The sequence below is a fragment of the Suillus discolor genome (genome assembly GCF_016758755.1).
Source record: "Suillus discolor strain FC423 chromosome Unknown F5147scaffold_1, whole genome shotgun sequence".
NCBI lineage: Eukaryota > Fungi > Basidiomycota > Agaricomycetes > Boletales > Suillaceae > Suillus > Suillus discolor.
This window is the reverse complement of record NW_024541248.1, coordinates 78313-94454: the sequence shown is the minus strand read 5'-3', so window position 1 is coordinate 94454 and position 16142 is coordinate 78313. Positions and strand designations below refer to the sequence as shown.

At 46.2% G+C, this 16142-nt stretch overlaps 5 protein-coding genes across 5 annotated transcripts; 2 read left to right on the top strand and 3 right to left on the bottom strand.

Annotated features, from left to right (window-relative positions):
* Positions 1-478: 478 nt before the first annotated feature.
* F5147DRAFT_562462 (uncharacterized protein) lies at positions 479-4450 on the top strand (the record flags this gene model as incomplete). Its single annotated transcript, XM_041430618.1, has 10 exons — positions 479-676; positions 725-958; positions 1020-1301; positions 1352-1728; positions 1780-1996; positions 2047-2350; positions 2397-2755; positions 2804-3208; positions 3292-3621; positions 3677-4450. The coding sequence occupies 10 exons, from the start codon at positions 479-481 to the stop codon at positions 4448-4450; spliced, it is 3480 nt and encodes a 1159-aa protein (XP_041299801.1).
* A 714-nt stretch (positions 4451-5164) lies between these two features.
* On the top strand, positions 5165-7020 carry F5147DRAFT_766341 (uncharacterized protein; the record flags this gene model as incomplete). The annotated part of the gene is made up of 9 exons (XM_041440761.1): positions 5165-5255; positions 5306-5574; positions 5628-5747; positions 5798-5881; positions 5937-6068; positions 6123-6236; positions 6289-6318; positions 6387-6847; positions 6897-7020. The coding sequence occupies 9 exons, from the start codon at positions 5165-5167 to the stop codon at positions 7018-7020; spliced, it is 1425 nt and encodes a 474-aa protein (XP_041299800.1).
* A 2180-nt stretch (positions 7021-9200) lies between these two features.
* Positions 9201-9954, bottom strand: F5147DRAFT_287 (uncharacterized protein). Its single transcript, XM_041429042.1, has 3 exons — positions 9710-9954; positions 9557-9653; positions 9201-9500 (listed from the first exon to the last, which is right to left on the bottom strand). The coding sequence occupies exons 1-3, from the start codon at positions 9788-9790 to the stop codon at positions 9346-9348; spliced, it is 333 nt and encodes a 110-aa protein (XP_041299799.1). The 5' UTR covers positions 9791-9954; the 3' UTR covers positions 9201-9345.
* A 1579-nt stretch (positions 9955-11533) lies between these two features.
* On the bottom strand, positions 11534-14553 carry F5147DRAFT_785152 (uncharacterized protein; the record flags this gene model as incomplete). The annotated part of the gene is made up of 8 exons (XM_041442909.1): positions 11534-11661; positions 11717-11831; positions 11885-12280; positions 12843-13394; positions 13460-13594; positions 13651-13908; positions 13972-14313; positions 14377-14553. The coding sequence occupies 8 exons, from the start codon at positions 14551-14553 to the stop codon at positions 11534-11536; spliced, it is 2103 nt and encodes a 700-aa protein (XP_041299798.1).
* Positions 14554-14849: 296 nt separating this feature from the next.
* Positions 14850-15846, bottom strand: F5147DRAFT_766337 (uncharacterized protein; the record flags this gene model as incomplete). Its single annotated transcript, XM_041440760.1, has 6 exons — positions 14850-14960; positions 15159-15248; positions 15290-15388; positions 15451-15569; positions 15635-15753; positions 15815-15846. 6 exons carry the CDS (start codon positions 15844-15846, stop codon positions 14850-14852), a joined length of 570 nt encoding a protein of 189 aa, XP_041299797.1.
* Positions 15847-16142: the final 296 nt, after the last annotated feature.

Genomic DNA, 16142 nt, shown 5'->3' with positions numbered 1-16142 from the left:
GCTGACGTATGATATAGTTTTCGAGTTTCGTCGTCCGCCTCAAGTTGTGTGCAATGTCTGTCCAACATGTGGTGATGGATCATTGCGTACAATGCATTTCAAACACATACAGAAACATTCTACAACGGCGGTGCACAAACGTCGTGTCAACAATCTCCCGCCTTCGAAAGTTCACTCTCCAGAGCAGTACCCCCTTCATAACCTTATGTGTGCCGGCAGTCAGAATGACAACGACAACGTGGAACTTGCCACCTCAAGTACCATGGACATCGATATCGACAATTCCAGTATTCCCGCACCGGACTATGATGTACCGGTTGATTCGGACTCAGAACTAGTACCTATCTCTGAACTCTGGAATGCAATATCAAGCAGCCGTTTCTACAACTCGGAACTGAATGAAACAGGGGATCTATTCAACGAACTGCGGTGTGCTCTCACTTCTGGGGAATCTCTGTTTCCCATGCCGCTCGCTCCCATGACCGAGGAGATTGGTTTTGATGATGAGACAGAATCGAATTTTGGCATTGAACTCGAAGGTAATGCACTAATTCATCACTTTGAACGAGACTTATTTCAATTATCAGATGACGGTCCATTAAACACTAAGGGTCATGTAAACCTCAACAATCCAGTATCACCTGACCATCCAACGTACCCATGGCCGTCAAAAGCTGTATGTTGACAGCTCTTGTGTATTCCTTACACTGACATCTCATTTAAGCATTTCATCACTGCACTACTGTTCAGTTCTCTGAGGCTTCCATTTTCAGAGGCGCAGAAAAAGGCAATTTTATCTTGGGCAAAGGAACTCGGTGCCCTTGATGTTCCCTCACTGTACGCCTTGAACCGCTTCCAGGAGACTGTACAAACACTTGTCGGAAATCCGACAGAAAAGGTCACTGCTCATTCGGGGAACATATTCTATCTCAATGATGTTGGACGAGCAATTGCAAAGGTATGTGGAATCTTATGTGCTCGTGCACATCTTTCATACTGACTTGAACCTTTCTATCAAGGATTATGCCAACCCTCTGACTCGTTTCGCAATGCAGGATTACCCGGAAGATGGAGGACGAGGAATGTCCCAGGTTTTCAATGGGGAGAAGATGTTATTCGAGCTCCCTTCGCCCCCAGCAGCAAAAGTCGATGGGGAGATATACTTTGTGAACGAGCTCTTGCAAGATAGCTTGAAAGACTATTTTATCCCCGAATGTTTTTTTTTCGCATCATATACATCAACAAGTAATACAGCGGAGAAGGTGTTACATGCACTAGGACGTGCTGCACAACGAACGGAGGTGATCTCGTCATTTGCTTATTTTAACTAATCTTGTTGATAAACATATAGGAAGGGTTCATTGTCAGCGACGAGCAAGAAATCATCCCGACGACTAGCTTTCGGAGGTCATTCAGGGAGATATCACTCGACGTCAATGAACTTGCATGCGGACTGACAGCATCATCAAATAAGTATGCTAAACTCGAACCGAATCTGTTATGCGCCAAGTCTCAAGGTCGCATGGTGTACGCTGTCCCTCTCATTATTTTTATGGATGATGTGTCCGGGAATATCTCCAAACAGTGGAACAAGCACCATGCTATATATATGTCAAATGCGAATTTGCCTCGCGAAATGCTGGAGAAAGAGTTTTGCGTTCGATTCGTCACTTCTTCTCCTCATGCAGCTCCCATGGAAATGATGAGTGCTATGCAAGACTCAATTGGGTATGTGATACACTAATACTTGATGTAGTACGATATGACCTGCAATCATAGGAAGGCTGCCGAATCTGGGACCTTTGCTTGGGACTGCAAAGACAACGAAGAAGTCATGCTCGTCCCGTATGGTCTCTTTCTTGGTGGCGACAACCCCATGCATGCTGAAGAGTGCAGTCATGCAGGGTTACATTGTAACTACTTTTGCAGGACATGTGAAGTTGGTGGAACGAAGGAGTATAAGGAGTCGGATGAGGGCTACAACAGCATTTTTGTGGTATGTACGATGTTCTTGTGCTCTTCGCAATATCAACTCTTCGTTTATAGCCGGGACAGCTTCGCACTCCCGCAGGAACAGCAGCTGAAATTCGCGCTCAATTCGTCACTGCGCTCCAGTCAGGCGCTTCCGAAAAAATCAAGAAGTCTGTCGCTTCAACAGGTGTCAAAGACACTACAACCGCCTACATTCTTGATGCAGTTGTTGAGATGGGAAAGAAACTGCGCAAACGGGTGGCTGGCATCCAGCCGAAACACGACAGCGAAGTCAGGACAATTTTGAACAAGGAGCTTGAAGATCTCTTACAAGGGAGCGCACTCAATGACACAATCAATCCTTTGCTCGGTGTGAAGGGTAAGTATTGAATGCGTGTTGCTGGCTGCATACTGATCTCCATCAGGATTCAATGTTCACCAAGACACACCAACGGAGATACTTCATACGGTGCTATTGGGGGTTGTCAAGTATTTTTGGGGTCAGACCGTTTATCTTCTTGAGAAGGCGAAGCTTATGGATCTTTTTCAAACACAACTTGATTCAATCGTGAAGGATGGACTCGACTCTCCACGTCTCAATGCCGATTACATTTGTCACTACAAGGGCAGTCTCATCGGCAAACATTTCAAGAGTTTGGCTCAGGTAATGCCATTTCTCATTCAAGATCTGTTGCCGAGAACGGTACTCGATGGATGGACCATTATCGGTGAGCTTGTTGTGCACATTTGGCACACCAAAATAGATGATACAGAGATATACTTGGTATGACGACAGGCTGATGATGCTGTTCCAACGCTGATTAACTCATAGGCTAAGCTTTCTCAAACCATTGAAGATTTCCTCAATGTCACGGCTCAATGCGCACCTAGTATCCTTATTTCAAAACCAAAGTTTCATTTCTTGGTTCATCTTCCTGCTTACATCTGCCGCTTTGGACCTGCAATTCTCTTTTCCACTGAACGATACGAGTCTTTTAATCATATCTTCCGGCTTGCATGTATCCACAGCAATCAACAAGGACCAAGTCAGGATACGTGCAGAATCTTTGCGAGACAAGATATCGTCAAGCACATTGCTACGGGTGGCTACTGGTTTGATACTGCGAGGAAAAAGTGGGTTTGGGCGGGTGACAAGGTGTTAAGCTACGTCGATGAGCATCCAGAGCAGGTGCAGCTTTTGGGAATTCATATGGAAACATCTCCTTTAACAGGTAGCGTGATGCTTCAATGCTGATTCAATGCTGACCTTGCTTAAAAGGAACCGGTCAACTCAAGAAGGTCGCTGCCGTAGATGGACAGTTTTTCCCAGACAAGCCTGTTCCATGGACAGCAATGCACTGTGCAAAGGCACTCAATATCCCACAACCTGCCACCATTCAATACTGCCATGGAATCTCTTTGGTTGTCGGCAATGGCGAGAAGGCATCCTTAGGTGGACACGTCATTTTTCATGACACCTCGACATCTTCCTCAGAAATCGGATGTGTTCGCGAGATTCTGATATCAAACTCTTGCCGGCGTGTGCAGCATGTTGCTGTTCAGATATTTACTTTTGGACCTGCCTTACATCCCTTGCTTCACCTCCCCGCTCTTGAGCTCACAGACCACGATGTTGTCATTAGCCCCGAAGTAAGTTTCAACATATCTCCAATTCAGAGTCCTTACAATGCACGATGTATTTTAGGACATTATTTGTATCGTAAATCTTCAGCACGACTGCGTTAAAGCACAGTGCACAGATATTAGTCAATGCCGTGTTCATCAAGAACAAACCAAGACCGCGCATACAAGGCCTGTCATTCAGCACCAACCCTCACCATTTTACCTTCTCAATGCTTATTCGATTCACAATCACGCTCAGATTCAATCTGTTATCCCTCAGTCTCTCCGTGAGACACCACTGAGGGTCCCCAATGTGGCAGATGTCCGTCTTGCAGCAGCTTGTCAAATTCGGGAGAAGAAAGCAGCGAAAAAAGCCGGTGAAACACCAGGTGCCGCATCTGTAAGTGCACCGCCCGACGATGTGGCTAGAGTCCCTGCAGTGTTCGACCGCCCAGCAGCAAAGGCGGCCAGCAAAGCAAAAGAGAAGGTACCTCGTCCACGCGCAAATGCACGACACCCCACGATCATTCAGTCAGCTGTGTCTTCAAGTCACCAGCTCTCAACACCCCTCATGACAGCAGTTGCCAGCGGATCTTCCTATGTGCCATCACCACTGGCACCTACGCCATCAATGCATCCGCCCACAATGGTGCCATCCCAGTGGCAGCAATCTCTCATTCCTTCATCCAGAGTCCCCCCTTCCCATCACCCATTGCACCCGCTCCCAATGACATTGACATGGCAATACCACCATCCCCCACCGATGCACACTGGTCAACCTTTTGCACCAGTGATGACACCGCATGTATGGAACCCTCAAGCCAATCCATGGCATCACGACCAGTTCAGAAGATAGTTATTAGACTACTTACATGAAATGCATCTTCTTGGCCAAATTCGCGTGTTTGTCTTTGAAGTTCTTTCTCCAACAGTCGGGTGCTTACCTTCCGGATTCTCCGCCAAATTAGCGTGTTTGTCTTTAAAATTCTTCGTCCAGTGGGTCCTTGCCTTTTGGATTCTTCGCCACTGAATTCGCGTGTTTGTCTTTGAAATTTTTCCTCCGGTTAGTCCTTGCCCTTTGGATTCTTCGCCAAATTCATGTGTTTGTCCTTAAAATTCTTCCTCCAGCGGTCAGGTGGCTTGCCCGACAAATTTCCATGTTTGTCTTCGAAGTTCTTCCTCCAATGTTCAAGGGCAAGCTATGGTGGCACCGTTGGATGGTCCAATTTTTTCTATATACCATTTCAGATACCTTACATACACAAATACTATGATGCCGCATGATTTTTACTTCTGCCCAGAACGCATCAAGAGTCCCCAAATTTTTGTCAAGACTCGAACGACAACCAAACAAGTTCAAATTCCTATTGCCGACAACGTGTTCAGTCACCCAGCTCGGAAGTATTATCTCAGCACAAACTTTCGCACTTGAAGCAGCCACTCATGGTGAGCAACTTTTGGTGCTGTGACAATGTTTCAATGCAGATATCGTCTGTGTCTGCCCTCTGGTGATGGCCAAAGTTTAGGGTTACCTTCGCAAGGAGCCCAGTCATTGAGGCCGCGGTCAAACATGGGAACTTCATTCACTAGGTCTGTCAGGGATAGAAGTATCACGCCAGACCCAAGCGGCAGCAGGCATTTATCTGTTGGAGAACCCGGAAGTAAGTCCTGAGAGACGAGTTATGGTTAAATTTAACAGTGCACTTTGCAGACATTTCGCGGCCCCAAAGTTCTCGCTCTACTCATGGCAATGAGGGCATAGAGATACCTAGTCTGGGAATTCAACCTCCCTCCAGCCCGACATCATCACTTGATGAGCCAATCAGCATAGGTGTTCGTCGACGCAGGGACAACGAACCTTCCGACCATGGGGATCCCACCAAACTCACACCTCAACGTATGAAACATTTGAAAATGCATGCGAAGAAGGGTTGTGATGAACATGAGGTTCCACATGAAGAAGTTATGACTTTCATTGATGTATTAAGTTCTCATTGGACGGCTTGTTCGTCGTGTTGGCTTACTTGATGCAGTCTGGCAGCATTTTCTATATGCTCGTTGACCTGAAGATCACCCTCGTCAAACTTTGTCAGGGAAACAAGGCCACGAGAATGCAGGAATTAAAAGATGCATTGGAATCAAAGGACTTCGAGGTAACGATACGGTACTTTGCATTTTGTTATATGCTGAATTTGAATCATAGAATGGACTTTACAACTGCTTGTTTGCTTGCATGTCGTCACCGAATCTCACAGCGTATGTCACTGACACTCAGTGTCATATAATGGTTAGGCTCTAGTATTCGCTATCCTAAATGACACCACTAACGTAACGTATTTCAGGACTTCATCGTCAAGAATAGGGACGTCTTCAAAATCCCCCCCGGACTTCTCGACGATGTTGAGCTTAGAGCTCAGTTAGGCAAGGTGGTCACGAAGCTGCTCACAAATATTTGTTCTGCCATCAAGACGGCTGTAAGTCTCGCTCTACTTTTTGACACAACTTCAATCATTATAATGATTGTGTAGCTCACCACATCGATTGTCAAGCGCACGAGTGTTGCTGATGTGACCAGGTCGCTTGCACGTAGTGGGTCTGGCATGGAGGTTGATTCTACTCACTGGAACAGGATTTCACTACTGGTAAGTCGTACTATCTTTAATGTAATATCAACATTAATTGATGCAAGGACAGCGGCGTCTCCTGCGGATTTTTCTCATCGGTGTCAGTGATTACAAAACCGCTTCCATCAAGGACTTATTTTCCCTTACCTTGTTCCATCGCTCAAGCAGGATTTACGGGACAAAGTCACATGCGAGCTCAATATTGACGTGGAACAGCTTGAAAGGGAGCTATTTGACGCTGATTTCGATAATGCGCCTAGGACTGATGTCAATCCAAGTCAAGTCCCCACAGGCACTCAAGTCAATGGCAGTCACGCGCCCAGTGCTGGGAGGGACCAGAATGATCCTGACATGACCTATGGACCGCTCACGGATCAAAGTGGAGTGCAGCAGGATGATTTGGACACCAATGGAGAGGACAACGAGTCAAACATGAGCGGCAGTGCAAATGGTGTAGTTCTACTCGACGACCCACTTGACTCCAGATTTGGACTGGTCGAAGGCATGCCAATGCGGTACAACAGTACAATTAAGTTCTGGAACTTCGTCGACCACTCACTCTTAATGATGCGCAAGATGGCTATTGAATCCTCCCCAATCGTCACCGAGCAGGAAAAGGAATTGCAAAAGTATGTATTCATATAGTCAGCAACATTATACAGACTGATCTTTGATTAGGTTGTTCATCGAAATCTTTCAAGCTGATCTCGCTGAGTTTCCTGGTAGCAAGAAGGTCTCAAAGCTCATTTCGAAGACCAACCCACGCTGGCAGACCACCATTCAGTCCGGACTCATTTGGTAATTTCAATATACTTTCATTTGTTTTCGCCGCTCCCTCCAGCCTCATTCTTTATCTTAATACTCGAGCTTGCCTGTAATCATTTGATACATGAATAATACATTCATTGCACTTTCCATGATCCTGTTCATTGTGCTCTCTGTGATTCCCAATGGTGTATCAGTGCAAAAAAAAATTCAAGCAGTACCCAGGCAGCATATCAATAAGACATGTTCCAGTGTCATACACACGCCGGAAATGTATAGCTTACACACTGGCCAACTAGCATATTGCCAATGCCTAGGTCTCAGTATACAATCTATACTTGTAAAACAGGATAGTTCTGGTGCTCGGTCTCAGTACATAACATGCATCCGAAACCAGCCAATGGATTTATAGCCCACAAGCATTGCTGTTTGTGCTCTAGCATCATTTTTTTTATGTCAGCCTATGAGTCCATCAAATATGTATTATATAATTATATATAATATACACCACGAAATTTCCCGTGAGGAGATCGGAGCGATAAAAGTTATATAACCCTATTTTTAGGCATAGATTCTATGCTTTTTTCGATTGGCGGTGTAGGAAGAAGCGGATGCAACGGTGGAACCGGGAATGTGCAACCATTTGCAGTATTCGACCCCCAGTTAGATGGTCCTAAGAAGCTACACATAAAGGATATATCCTGATACATCAAGATGGACAGTGGATGACAACAGATGTGAATGTATCACAGTTTATGGCTCACAGTACTGTTTAGATGTATCATAATGACAGTATGGCCTGCAGACTGATATATTATGATATACCTAGACAGTGCGTTAGCTATAAACGTCCGTTAATGTCTAGGTATATCTCGGATATGCAAAGAGCTCACCCTCAGTCGTAATGGAACAGACTGAGGGGAGAATACGAAGCACGACGGTCTATATACGATGGTTCGTATTCCAACAGTTCGACTCCGCTAGGCGCATCGCGTCGTGTCACGTGCGAAGCACTAACAGTTTTTGCCTACGAATTCAAAAATGGGTTCACGGGAATCTTGAGAATATGTCACCGATGCCCTCCGTCATGGGATTACACGACTACAAGCTATTTGCTGGTCCGGAATGAAGATCGCCGGATATAACCAGGTAGCCTAGTAGGCCTGACGGATAATGACTTTAAATCCTTTACGATTGCCTTAGCCTGATCAGTCGAAGAGCCTAGCTCCGCAGCCGCAAGTCGGTGGGCGAGAGAGGTATTCAGTCTGCTAACCCATCAATAAAGTTGTCCATCAATAACCATACTCATACTCGTTCTTTTCATCACAAGGTTGCGATCCATCAAAGCAACTAGAAAAAAATGACTATGGATGTACAGTATCGCTTCGATCCCAATCAACTATGGGAGGAACTACCGCCCCCGCCTCCATAAGGCGAACCATTTCCAGGAAGCCCGTGAGTCTCTAAATCTTTCCCATCTAGTGCTTCCTGGATCATCGAAATCATGCTCTCCAAACTCCGGCGCCTCGTCGAGGGACTCGGCATCGTCGTCCCAAGCGAAGCCTGCCGGCCATGTCTGCCCTTGAATGGGGTGCGCAGAGACCCCATCTGTCCGCCACTCGGGAGACTGGATAAGTATGTCAGCGATCCCGACGACATGGAAGGCTCCACTCCAACGTTGACTCCACTCGGAGACACAGGGGACTCGTCACGACCTACCTTTCCAAATGACGATACTTTCCATCCTCGAGTCGGCGACGGTCTCCAATGAGCCATCACTCGTAACATGCATCACTAACTGATTCTTATCTTCATTTTCCGTGTTCATCTGCGTCAGTTGCTGACTTTCCTTTCCTCTTTTTACAGATTGCCTTGTGATGGTTGTATAATAATGTAGCACCGGTGAGCATTCTGCCATAATCGCCTTCTTTCTCCCCGAGATGCTTTACAACATACAAGCATATGTCCGATTTTTATGATGGACAAATTGTTCTTCCTGAGGGAAAGCATCTGATCGTCGTTGACTCTTATCTGACGTTTCATTTTCTAGGTACAGCCCTCGTTGTGCTATTAAAGTAGTGCTTCCTGTATTGTTGCTTCTTAAAAATAATATAATAAATGGCTTGTCTTACGTTCTGACTGCTGGATGCTTTTGCGCAAAGCGTGTATACTAAGGTCTTCTATAACTTAAGCTTTCACATCGACGCGATTCGATGTGTTGTGAAACGGTCTTGACAAATTGATTTGCATAATCGAAAGCCACAGACTACATACATCCAATCCGAATACATTTGTGTGCCACATCAGGGAGGTTATATACAACGTAGACAAACCGCGGATGAAACAAGGAGTAAATTGGAAACTACTGGCGATCTCCAGCGTGATTGAGGCTTGTCGCATATTTCCACATAGCTTCCATCAAAATTGTCCCAACATTGACAGCGTATGCGACCAGCCAGAGCGCAGTGACGGCGCGGCAGATCCTGCTTTGGGAAGAAAAGCCTGCTATCAACATCGCTGGGGGTGACATCCATGAGGGACCAGGGAAAGCACCAGATGACGGAACAACTCACCAAATATGAAGCAATTCAGGGAGCAGACAATGAAGACTATAGGCGTGACTATCGACAACAGGTAGGACAAGACGAAGTAATCGCCTTGCTTGAGTTGCTGATTATATTTAGGTCAGCCGGTGTCCGAATGAGCATGACGAGAATAAAACTCACTTCTTGAGTCCAGTGCCGATCGGCGTGCAGCCAACGTATCATGCTCGAGCCAGACGTCAGCATCGCGATCATGGCGAACATGAGCGATATAAAGAGCAGACAATAAGGAACGGGCGATGTATAGTCAAAGTACGACACAGGAGAGGCCGTGCTGACGAAAACACCGCTTATAGCAAGGAGGACACTCGCCTTTATGAGCGCATGTCAGCGTCAGCTTCAGTTCGCGACGGGTGCGGAGTTGGATAGCTTACGGTGGTGATAGTACTGGTCAAGATGGAGCACAACCTGCTCCTAACGGTTTCGAAGGCTTGGTCTGATTGCAGCGACTTCCAATGATCATCAAGATTTGGGCGTCCAAGTGCCAAAAAACAGAGTACCCTTATTACGAGGGACGTGCGATGAAGGGCATCGGGGAGGGGTTGTTCTTCGGCAAGTGCACTCACACATGACTGGAAAGATCGGCGTAATTCAGTCGCACGGCAAGGATTCCTAAATTTTGAAAGTGTACCTGAGTAGAATAGAATGAGGCCATGGCGTGAAACAGAGGAGTGAAGAAAGGCTAATGCTCATACTGACAACAGGGATATGCAACCTATTATAGAGGAACGGCGGAAGGATAACTATCTCACGTCAACCGGCAGCTGCGCCATGGGAAGGGGAAACTTACAAACGGTCTGACCGTCTTCAAGTTTAGTTTGCAACTCCGCCAGACCGTTTGGACCTTTTGCTAAGCACGTGACTTTTGTCGTCACGTGACACGTTGGAATTTTGTCTCAAGACGAACGTTTTGCCTCTAAGACGAAGGTATTCAGCTCAAGGACGAGACTGGGACGCGCAGATTCGAGCAATAGACAGTACTATTCGTAGCGCGAAGACCTTGCGATGATTGTGATTGAACAAAGTAAACTATTAGGTGTGTAAACGATCTGTAAGAAGACAACTTGAAAGGCATGAAATGAATTACAATGCAAACACCAATCTCGAATGAAACTACAGCTGCTGCAGGAAATTGATCCTCAACCACTGCTTGTCGTCACGGACAATGATGTGATCATGAGGGGTCAATGTATCCACGATGAAGTCTGGAAACAGCCGGAAAAGCACTGCACCATCCTCGTGGATCTCAGTGTGTGAGACAAGCAGCTTCGTGAAGGCCTCCGTTTCAAGCAAGTCCATCTCTCCCAGTCCCTGCAAGGAAACGTACTCATAGACACGCTGAACAGCCAACAAAAATGTGTGCGGATGGAATGTGCGGCCTTCAGAGAACAGACCTTGAGGCTGAGGCCAGTGTCGGAAATCTCGGAAATTGATTTCAACCGATTAGGATGCTTTGTAATAGTCCCAATATCACACGTGATTGGCAAGCCATTGCAATAGAAGCCACGGTTTGGAATACATATTATAATGACGCTGTAAACGTTACATTTACACCTCTAATGCTCATTACATTTTCCAATTCCACTATGTTTTCAATTTTTTTGGGTGTCATTGCAATTAATTTTCAATATGATGGTGATCTTTGGCTTGCACATTACGATGGGTTTGCGTTGCACATGTCAATTATTCCCATAGTATTCTGCCAATTACAACATAAATTTTATTGCGCATTATAATGGATATATAGTTGTACATTATGATCAATTTCGAAACATCTAACAGTCGCACGAATTCATTATACTGGCACTCGCAAGTCCTGCGGAGACCCTTGCGTGTACGAATGCCCCTGATGAACTCTTTGATCTTGCTTCAAGAGGAGCTGATGGATTTCATTAGTATTAACAGTCTTCATATGTCACACAATTACGCACATCCATTCATGATCTCCTAGTGGTTGAACACAATGTCACTCTGGGGGAAGGCTTGACCAGCTGTCTGTGAGCGGAGATCACTGTTGAAGCCGAAGGACTCCATGATGGGGAGGTACGCCTTGATGGTGAACATGGGCATTCTTGCTCGACTATGAATGGTATCAGCACCCTGTAAAATTACGAGGCGAGCGGGACGTACCGAGATACACCGGCTCCTGGAGACCAGGGGTAGCAAGCAAACATGCAGCGTAGCAGACACGATGGCACGTAGGAATGATTTGTCCACCACCATGATGGATAGCATTAGCGTGCAGCTGTCAACTTCGCATAAGAAGATGTAATACAAGTAGGTATGAAGTGAACTTACAGTGACATCAAGGACATTGAAATGGATACCACGCATGTTCTCCTCAGCACAGACACCTTCCTTGGTTGCCCACTGGAAGGCAGAGTCCTTGATTTCATTAAGGTACTGCACACCATTGGTAACATCAACGAGCAAGTTGGGGCCAGTGGTATCGGGACCAAAACACCAGATCTTCCTTGCATCGATGACATTGTCACAGGAGTTGACGGTACCAGCCTCGATTTCCTTGGTGAGTTCCTCATCAAGAGGCATTGCTTTGGTGTAGAGACGGCTGTGTTTATTCTGCAACTTGGACAAGGTCGTGATCGTGGACTCAGCCTTGACAGTCGTGTGGTAGCCGTCGACGACAGGGTCAGATACCTTGAGAAGAACACCAGCGTGGTCTTCTTGGAGATCCTACAATAAGGGTCAGACTAACGAGATGGACCAGCAAGTAGATAAATTTTTATAGCTGTTTACCTTCAAGCAAATTTCCAATTAAAGTGCAGCTCACTGGCACCAGCGACAATGTGCTCACCAGTATAAGCAATCCAAGCCTAGACACAGAGGTCAGACTCCAACAGATGCTCAAGACCTTCGACAAGCTTGGGCAAATCTGCAGTGTTGTTGTAGACATTATAGTTCAAGGGAGATGTGGACTAAGTTCAAAAGAGAAACCAAAATGCCAGCGATGTGTGTTGCAATGCTGACATAATCACTGCACAGAGATTGCGAAGTTCATGGTGAACTTGGTATACTTATTTGATTCATTGTATTGGTACTAGCTATCATCAAAATTTTAAGAGCAGACACTTGACATCAGGACTGCTGAATCTAAGTGACTACTTGAAGAGAGATAAATTGTGAGTAACTGTAGCTGTATCAATAATCAGGAGAAAAGTTGGGATATGTATTAGTATTAACATTCCTTCGAACGGCCACATCGTTTTGGGGCCTCAGCACCTCCGTCCTGTAACACCTTTGACTTCTTGGACCGACCAGCCTTAGACTTCGTCTTGACAACCTCTTCGACTACTGTGACCTCTCCAACAATCTCATCTGGTCCAGGTCCATGATAAACTTGAAGACTGGTGATCAGCGAAGAGTTGGTTGCTACACTGGCAGTGAGGGTTGACGTCGTAGTGATAGTTGACAAAGGAGTAGGAGCCTCATTGGAATCACATAGCGCTATATTGCCTGTAGCTTTAGCGAGGACGTCAATACTAGCATTTTCATTGTCAGACGGAGACAGATCATCTTCTGTGTCTGCTGCTAATCCAAGTCGAGTGAGACACATTTCTTCTTGAAGATCATCAGCAGAATCCCTACTGTTAAGATCATGAGAGGGGCGAGAAGTGCGCTCGAAAACGAAGGTATTGATATGCTTGATGATCGTCTTCAGGCGAGGCTTCTCCCAGTTGCAGATCAGCAGTTCTTTAAAGAACATAAAGATCATGCCGTAGTTGAATCTGGAGGTCTTCCCTTTGCCTTCTTGGGGAAATTCCTGGTCGGGTGATAATAGAAATATGTTCTATTAGAAGTGTACAGAGATTGAATCAGCCAAGATGAGCACAATGAATAAAGGCCTAGACTAACTGCGACAATAGCCCAAGCCACAGCCCCAGGTGTTACTGCTGTGACGCCCCACTTAACTGCATTGGGTGGAGCACCGCCCTGTCGTCTACTCTCATTGGAGAGTGATGTCCTGCCCTTAAGGCAGCAGCTCAGTGTCTATCGATACAGTGTAGATTAGATGTCAAATGTGAATGAAGTGAATGACGACGCACCTTAGCAATAAGTTGCCAGTTACCAAACAGTGTTTTACGATTGCGGTCGACAATATTCCCTGGAAACAACATAGGTGGCAGAGTCGGATATGACTCGCTGGCTTTGCCAGTGGTGCTAAGTAGCTGGCGAATCTCAGTTTCTGTGTCGCGAGCATATGAGATGGCGAAGTAACACTGAGGAAGCTCGAAAATCTGACCAGTGGCACTCCTGAGCTTGTTAAGCTCGGAGGCACGACCAGCACAGACTGCCTTGGAGAACTGTAGATAATGTCAATGGTACTAAGTAAGACGTTGCATGATAATGAAAAATAAATGTATTACCACGTTCGAAAACCGATTCATTGGGAGCATGTCGTACAATTCTGCCAGAACTGCAATCTCCTGCGAACCTGTAGTAGCATACCAAGCAGCCGTATTGAATGACGGTGCAGGGTCGGGAAGTGTTGTTTTGAGCAGGGCTGCTGGCGGAGGGAACATATTGACCATGAGACCGTATCGTTTTGCACAGACCTTGAGTTCTGCTTCGAAGGCCAGAATGTCTTCAGCAACCACATCATCCTTCTTGCGGCAACCCTTATTGGCCGATAGTATCTTATTCTGTTCCTCCACGATGTGGAGTCTTTCCTTCAGTGCCTGGTTTTCAAGCTGCGCATTCTTGACCCCCTGTAGACATCAATAATGCTTTGGTGAGTGATACAAAAGGGAATCATGTACTTTCATACTTACTTCTGCTTCGTGTCTAGAATGGTGCAGTCTTCGTTCACTGGCAGCTGCACTGGTAGCCTGACGTTGAACAATATCAGAGGCTGACCCTCGAACAACACTATGCGTAGGTCCAGGCCTCTCATCAGACGACAATTCATCAGACGATGAAGATTCATCAGCATAACAAGATTGAGACATGATAACAAGTCTAAGGGGAGACAAAATCAGCGACACTTGAACGTCGAAGTGGTGCTCGTACCAACAGCACAACACCAGCTACAATTTATATGCAGTTTGGATGACAGTGGGAACATGTCGGACCAGTGCATATGGGGCGTGGTATTGGGGTGTGGAGGACAGGTTGTGCAATTAATGATGTATTCAGAACCTTGATAAGCCTCTGGATGACATCAAATGAGTGGCTGTAGACTCGGATTGTGAGAATGGACTCATACTTACGGTTGGTTTGAAACGAGGATGCTGCAATATTACTCTCATCCGCCAAAAGCAGTATTGTTGGCGCGAGTGCGGTTGATGTCAAGAGACATTAAGTGTGTTGGGGCAGACCCGTCCGCTTGGGGTTTGTTAGACATGTTAGCGTTGAACTAAGCCAAAGATAAACAGAAATTGATCAGTAGTTCCGACTCGAACATTCTGACTCTTACGGTTTGAGAGTCCCTGCCGGACAATGGAAGCTTGCAGGAAGAGTACATAATAAGGGCCCCATTGAGGATACAGCGTGGCGTGAATGACGTTGGATCTGTCACATTGTTGGGTCACCACAGAGATAATACCGAGCTTACAAGTATCCATGCCACAATTCTAAGTCTCCACCCAAGGTCTGTATGCTGGCGTCCTTGGTAAAGAATGCGCGTGTATTGTTTGGATATCTCCTGCAAAGAAAATGAGCACTACTGATAAAAGCGCGACACACAAATTGCATGCCTGGATGATTAATTGGAGGACATTGATGACAGTCAGAACCTGAGTAGTCTGCTTGGTCTGTTTTCCGTCGATGAATGCTTGCAAACTGCTGTAATTTGACGGTAGTAAGTGGAAAACTGGGGGGGAAACACGCTCGATAAAAGTACATACCTGGAGGACTCTGTGGGTTGGGACAGACCCATCCATTAGGGGTTTGTCTGACATTGATGGCCGTCGGAACTTGAGTAGTCTGCTTGGTCTGTTTGCCGTCAATGAATGCTTGCAAACTGCTGTAATTTGACAATAGTAAGTGGAAAACTGGGGGGGGGGAAACTCGCTTGATAAAAGTACATACCTGGAGGACTCCGTGGGTTGGGACAGACCCATCCATTTGGGGTTTGTCTGGCATTGGTGGCCGTCAGAACCTGAGTAGTCTGCTTGGTCTGTTTTCCATCGATGAATGCTTGCAAACCACTGTAATTCGACAGTAGTAAGTGGAAAACTGGGGAGGAAACTCGCTCGAAAAAGTACATACCTGGAGGATTCCGCGGGTTGGGACAGACCCATGTCATTATCAGAGTAAATAGAGCTCGAACTCGTGCTTAATGCCAAAGGCGAAGAGTTTGGTGAGGGTGTGTACACGCAAGAAGTTCAATGGAAATGGGCCTCAAACGTGCCCGATGCTTGATAATATGCCCTCCTGGAGAGATAGCTTTGCATGTGGTGATGGGATGGGATGCAAAGGCATAGAGAAGTTGCCACTACCGGATTGCGCCGATTTGCATTTGGTGCCCACGCACACACGATGCGCAGGCTGCGAATTGAGCTGCTTTGCAGCTAGTATGGTACGATGGGAGTCCTTG